Source organism: Rutidosis leptorrhynchoides, chromosome 6 (genome assembly GCF_046630445.1).
Source record: "Rutidosis leptorrhynchoides isolate AG116_Rl617_1_P2 chromosome 6, CSIRO_AGI_Rlap_v1, whole genome shotgun sequence".
NCBI lineage: Eukaryota > Viridiplantae > Streptophyta > Magnoliopsida > Asterales > Asteraceae > Rutidosis > Rutidosis leptorrhynchoides.
The window spans coordinates 441,383,614-441,390,626 of NC_092338.1; the positions used below are offsets into that span (position 1 = coordinate 441,383,614).

A 7,013-nucleotide genomic window follows, 5' to 3' on the forward strand; every position below is an offset into this window, starting at 1 on the left:
TTAAGATAAGAGTTCATGTATGGATAGTACAACTAAATTTAACATTTGGATAGCTGTGGGTTCTCCGAGTTTTTGCCCAATGACAGTGTTGATATAAAAAAATAAATAGGTTACATTTAAGCAACTTATAATTAAAGTTTATATTTTTATAATTAGGTGAAAGGCACATGTCCTACATATACCTCAACCATAGACAACACCATGTGATTTGGTGCTATTTTTGTAATTAGTACAAATTGTAGTCCACAATAATAGCACTAATATCTATCAACTGATGGTACAAGGATTTATTGAATGAGCATAATGATGAGGGACCATGGTGTTGTTTACAAATTGAAACCAGGCCATATGTTTTACTTAATCAATGATTATTTGAATTTTGATCCTTCATTGATAAAGCAAGTAGGAAGACAACCATGTGAGTTTGCTTTATCATCTAATGCCCAATTCCCCTTCTATATAAACCATTCAATATGCATACTGAAATCACAACTTTCATAACAATCCTTCAAGACAACTTACGAAATACAGTAAAACTTTCTCAGCTTTCATCAACCTTTCAAAGTAGCAAAATGGCTATTCGTATGCCTCGGATTATTCAAGCCAAGGAAATTCTTAGACGATCATTCTCAAACGGAAGCAACACAACAACGCCTATAGACATCCCAAAAGGCTATTTTGCCGTTTATGTAGGTGAACAAGAGAAAACACGATTTGTGGTACCTGTATCACTATTAAGTCAACCTACGTTCCAAGAATTACTAAAGTTGGCAGAAGAAGAATTCGGGTACTACCATCCAATGGGTGGCCTCACAATTCCGTGTAGTGAATACATTTTCACTGATCTTGCTTCTCGTTTGGGTGCCTTATGAGTTCTACACAGCAGTTCACCTCTGTGATCACAATTTTGTTAATCACTAAGAACTAGTATTAGCTTGTAAATAGAGACTTGAATGTTCCACCTGTATAAACATTGAAATGATAACTATTTCTACTTCACTGTTCTCTACTTACTATTTTTAGTTATTTTTTACTATATATAACTTACCGCACCTTGCATTATTTTGGTATCCACATAATTAATCTCTTAATCGAAGTCTGCAATAGGACTGATATAAGTATCGTATATGTGTTACCTAAAATAGAAGTAAAAGATTACGAGCAAAGGTCATTGATTTTACCAACAAAGATTCTCAATACATTAGTTTATCGTCTACATAAACATGCCACAAAATAATAAGATTAAAATATCTGACTTTCCGAAAGAATAAACTGAAAAATGGTTCGGCATCTGGATAAATATTTCTGAAAAACTTAGGGAAACTAGTACTTCTAACAACTCCGGATAAAATGATGGATAAACTTATTAATGAGCTCTTAAACCACTTAAGAACGCAACCTGTTTAAATTCATTACTCTCAACAGAATAAAGACATTAATTTTGTGAGGTATCTGTAAATTTAGTGCCTTTCGCCTAAAACCAAACATAAAAGAAGCTGCTATTCTGTTACCATAAAAATTTACTCTCTATGGCACAAAAACATTCCGTTGTGATATTATCTGTGTGACTGTGTAACTAGTTACTGTGTCCATAATGATATAACTATCTTTTATTTAATCCTATCATAAGAACTTTACTATTATTGCTAATAGGAAATTAAAATTCATATTTACATTAGTTGAAATGGCCTACAGAATTCTAGCCGGCCTTGTAGATATGTGAAACATGTCTAGGACAAAATAGATCACATTTAAGCTCTTAAAAATACAGAACTGTATTGGTTATTAGTTGCAAAGACACACTGTCCTACAGGGTACAGATACCTCAAGTTATTAATATCAAAACAATACCATGTGATTTGGTACTAGTCTCCAAACTATGTTTAAAACTCTGGCCATACAACTTCTCACCTATCTTCTTTTGCATAGTGAAGGTTGTAGTCCACAATAATTATTATATTAAATATCTATTATTTTTATGGTTGAGACTTGAGACCCTTAATTTTGTTCTTTCTTGCAAGTTGGTACAAGAAAAGTACCATGTGACATTGTTAATATATCTTAAATTTCCATTTCATATCCACCATATATGCTAACAAGATCACGGTGTCATGTACATTATGAAACCAGGCCATATGTTATCCTTCATAAACGAATTTGTATTTTCGATCCTTCTAAAAGTAAGTTGGAAGACAAAACCATGTGACGTTTCCTTTTCAACCATACGTCTCTATCATCGAAGACGTAACGCCCCAAGCTTCTATATAAACCATTGAATATGCACAACACAACCACAACTTCCTTATAATTCTTTAACAACAATCTAACAAGTACTGCAATAAATTTTTTACTTTCAATTCATCAGCCCTTTAAATTGAAAAAAAATGGCCATTCGTATGCCTAGAATTATTCAAGCAAAGAAAATTTTCGGACGATCATTCTCAAATGCAAGCAACACGCCAACATCTATAGACATCCTAAAAGGCTATTTTGCCGTATATGTCGGGAAAGAAGAAAAGAAGAGATTTGTGGTACCCGTATCACTATTAGGCCAACCTATGTTTCAAGAATTACTACATCTTGCAGAAGAAGAGTTCGGGTACAACCATCCGATGGGCGGCCTCACAATACCATGTAGTGAAGACATATTCACCGATATTGCTTCTCGGTTGGGCGCAGTATGACTTATATACAACAGTCCATCTCAGTCATCACAATTTTGTTAACAACTAATTAACCAGTATGAACTATTATAGTTTGTAAATATAGATGCTTGTTCCACTTGTATAAACATTGAAATGATAACTACTTTTGTTTTATTGTACCCTATTTACCATTTACCTTTACCATACATATAACTAGACGTAGATGAAAAACTTACTGCACCTTGCAATATTTTGGTATCCGGATAATCTCTTAATCGAAGTCTGCATTTTGCACTGATATACCCATCTTATACATTAGTTTCCTTATGTCACCTACAATAAATGTAGCAAGATTACAAGAAAAGGTCATTGATTTTACTGTACATAAACATGCTGCAAAAGAATAAGAGCAATATATCTGATTTTGAGAAAGAATAATCTGAAAAATGGGTACCACACAAGAATTTTACTGCAGTTTCTTCAGCTAGATAAATAGTCCAGAAAAAATTATGGAAACTAGTACCTTTAACAAATAAGGCTAATATGAATGTGTTAGAATTATTAGAAATTAAGATTAATTAGATAATGATGATTAATTTTAAATTATTAAATAGTGATAGTGATCGATATTAAGAGGGGAAGTTATCAAATAGAGTATTTGATGAAGACTTATTGTTTTAGTAAGAAATGAGTTTATTATATTGAACTTATTTTTGTTGTGTACACTTTTGCAACAAGCTTTGCCTATTTATAGGCTTCACTAAGTCGGTTTACACTTTTCTAGTAATTACATGATATACACCTAGTCTAATCTAGTAGCTTTTTAACTAAATATCTACTTCTAGTAAATTACATGCTAAATATCTTCTACTTAATTAATTCTAGAAATATCTAGAAAAACATTATTATTTTAACACTCCTCCTTAATATTTTTTGAGGTTACTCCGAGCCTGTTGCGTAGAAACTCGAGCTTTGGTCTTGGGAGTGCTTTGGTGAATATGTCAGCAATTTGCTCTTCAGTCTTGCAGTATTGTAATTCAATATCTTTCCTGGCTGAGACTTCTCGTAGAAAGTGATATTTGATGTCAATATGTTTTGTTCTACCATGAAATACTGGATTCTTTGCCATAGCAATTGCAGACTTGTTGTCGCACAATATTTGAGTAGCTTCGTCTTGTTTCTCGCCCATGTCTTCAAGTATTCTTCTTAGCCATATAGCTTGATTAGCTGAGTTAGCAGCTGCGATGTACTCGGCTTCGGCTGATGATTGTGCCACCGTTTCTTGTTTCTTTGATGTCCATGAGAATACACCAGATCCAAGTGTGAATGTGTATCCTGAAGTACTTCTCATGTCATCTACCGATCCGGCCCAGTCACTGTCTGTGTATCCATGAAGCTTCGAGTCTGTAGTCGGCTTGTACCATATTCCATAGTCCATCGTACCTTGCAAGTATCTTAATATTCTTTTAGAAGCTCCGTAATGTATTTGAGTAGGGTTTTGCATGTACCTGGATAGTAGACTCGTTGCGTACATGATGTCTGGTCTTGTTGCTGTTAGATATAGTAAACTTCCAATGAGACTTCTGAATCTTGAAGCAACTGCTTTCTCAGATCCATCTTCTTGTCTCATCTTCTCATTGGCAACTAATGGTGTGGCGACGGTTTTGCAACCGTATAGTTTAAATTTTTCTTCAGGAGATTTTCTGTGTATTTCTTTTGACATATGAAGATGCCTTCATTTTCTTGACTAATTTCGATGCCAAGAAAATAACGCATCAAACCAAGGTCACTCATCTCGAACATTTTCATCACGTCTTCTTTAAATTCTTGTATCATTCTCTCATTGTTTCCCGTATATATAAGATCATCGACATACAAGGAAAGAATGAGAGTGTCAGAGTTACCTTGGGTTTTGATGTAGAGTGTAGGCTCACTTTGACTCCTCCTGAAACCTGAACTTGTGAAGTAGCTGTCAATGCGGCTATACCAAGCACGTGGAGCTTGTTTAAGTCCATATAAGGCTTTCTTAAGCTTTAGGACTTTTTCTTCTTTTCCTTTTTGAATGAACCCTTGTGGTTGCTCGACGTATATTTCTTCTTCTAGAAACCCATTTAGAAAGGCTGATTTCACATCTAGTTGGTGAATCTTCCACCTTCGTTGAGCTGCTAACGCCACAAGTGCTCTTATAGTATCCAGTCATGCTACGGGTGCGAAAGTTTCGTTGTAGTCGACTCCTGGTTGTTGCGAGTAGCCTTTAGCTACTAGCCTTGCTTTGTGTTTTTGTATAGATCCATCAGGGTTGAGCTTTGTTTTGTAAACCCACTTAACTCCGATGATTTCTTCGTCTTCTGGAGGATCAACTAACTCCCATGTGTTGTTTTCTCAATCATTCTGATTTCTTCGTTCATAGCAGCCACCCACTTTTCATCTTTGGATGCAACTTCATAGCTTTTGGGTTCAATAGTTGTGAAGTTGCAAGTCTCGTATACCTCTGTTAACTTTTTAACTCTTCAAGGTGTGTTGACTCTGGACTTGATTCGTCTTGTACTAATGGTAGTGTTGCTGACGGAGAAGTTGGCGTAGTAGGGCTCGTTTCTCCGGTGCTTTCCTGTTGTCTAGAATGCTCCGTTTGTAGTGGTTGTTCAGCTAGAGTTTCTATAGATAACCTCGAAAAATATGTTTGTTTTTCGACTTTATCTTTCTCCCAATTCCAAGAAGCGTCTTCATCAAACACCACGTCTCGGCTGATAACAATGTTATTGGTCTTCAAGTTGTAGACTCGGTAACCTTTTGATTGTGTGCTATAGCCCAAGAATATTCCCTTCTCTGATTTTTCTTGGAGCTTGTGACGTTTCTCCTTTGGAATATGGATGTAGCAGATACATCCAAATACTCGCAGATGTTTCGCCGATGGTTTCCTTCCACTCCATGCCTCAATAGGAGTCTTGTTTTTGACGGCTTTCGTGGGACATCGATTTAGTATATATACAGCTGTGTATATAGCTTCAGCCCAGAAACTGTTTGGAAGGCCTTTTTCGTGTATCATTGTTTTGGCCATTTCCACTACAGTTCTATTTTTACGTTCAAAGACGCCATTTTGCTCAGGAGCGTAACCAACAGTGAGTTGACTTTTAACTCCTTCATCTTCACATAATTTATTAAACTGTGTAGAGGTGTATTCTTTTCCTCTATCACTCCTTAGTGTTTTAATATAATGGTCACTACTCTTTTCTACTAAGTTTTTGAACTTCTTGAATATCGTAAATACTTCAGATTTTTCACGCATGAAATAAACCCACGTCATTCTAGAATAGTCATCGATGAAGAGGATAAAGTACCTGTTTTGGTTAAGTGACGGGGTCCTCATTGGTCCACATACGTCAGTGTGCACCAACTCTAGTATACCTTTCGCTCTCCAAGCTTTGTCACGAGGGAAAGGTTTTCGATGTTGCTTGCCCATCATACAGCTTTCACACGTGTCAGTGATCTCTTCTATGTTAGGCAAGTCTCTCATCATATTCTTTTGTTGGAGGATTTTTAGTGCGTGAAAGTTAAAGTGGCCAAATCTTCGATGCCATAGCCATGATTCTTCAACTTGAACTTTCATGGCAGTGTCTTGGATATACTGCCAACGAAGCGGAAAGTTGCAGTTCTCCATTGGCACTTCGGCTATTAATTATTGTTATTTTTCTTGTCACGAATAACACATGATTTATCTTCGAAGAGTAAAGAGTAGCCATGCTCCATCATTTGTCCAACACTTAGCAAGTTACTTGCAAGGCTTGGTACTAAAAGAACATCATTAACAGATCGAGTGACGTTATTAGTTTGAACAGTTATCGTACCTTTGCCTTTAGTGTCAACAAGCGCTCCATTCCCTAGTTTGACGCGGGACTTTACGGAGGTGTTGATACTATCAAATAACTTTTCATCTCCTGTCATGTGGTTGCTGCACCCACTGTCGATCAACCAAGTATCGTCTCTCTGTTTATTTGCGACATGACAGGCATAGAATAGCTGATTTTTGTTCTCCGGTATATCTTCACTGAAGTTAGCTCGATGATTTTGTTTTAAACGGCAATCTTTTTCTAGATGACCAAATCTTTTGCAGTTATTGCATTGTGGCTTCCCTTTGTGAAAACAATCCTTCTCCAAGTGGTTTGTTTATTTGCAAATACCACATGGAGGGTAGCCGTTCCTTTTTTGATCGAACCCGGTTCTGGGTTTTTCTCCTCCTTTTGATTTTTCTTCAAAATTTCTTTTCCCCTCATTTTTAGATTTTTGAGACCTTAATTTGAGTTTAGACTGAAAGGCACTTTCAAGTGAGTTTTCACTACGCCGACTCAGTCTAGCCTCATATGCTTCAAG

The 7,013-nt window shown here is 36.1% G+C and overlaps 2 protein-coding genes across 2 annotated transcripts; both read left to right on the top strand.

Annotated features, from left to right (window-relative positions):
- The first annotated feature begins 291 nt into the window (after positions 1-291).
- LOC139852347 (auxin-responsive protein SAUR19-like) lies at positions 292-1,004 on the top strand. The gene has a single exon (XM_071841624.1). The coding sequence runs from the start codon at positions 474-476 to the stop codon at positions 870-872; it is 399 nt and encodes a 132-aa protein (XP_071697725.1). The 5' UTR covers positions 292-473; the 3' UTR covers positions 873-1,004.
- Positions 1,005-2,287: 1,283 nt separating this feature from the next.
- On the top strand, positions 2,288-2,824 carry LOC139852348 (auxin-responsive protein SAUR21-like). The gene has a single exon (XM_071841625.1). It carries the CDS (start codon positions 2,385-2,387, stop codon positions 2,682-2,684), a length of 300 nt encoding a protein of 99 aa, XP_071697726.1. The 5' UTR covers positions 2,288-2,384; the 3' UTR covers positions 2,685-2,824.
- The last annotated feature ends 4,189 nt before the right edge of the window (positions 2,825-7,013 follow it).

Excerpts from the sequence above, each read along its gene's own strand:
- LOC139852347 (XM_071841624.1), top strand. The coding sequence starts at position 474 with ATGCATACTGAAATCACAACTTTCATAACAATCCTTCAAGACAACTTA.
- LOC139852348 (XM_071841625.1), top strand. The coding sequence starts at position 2,385 with ATGGCCATTCGTATGCCTAGAATTATTCAAGCAAAGAAAATTTTCGGA.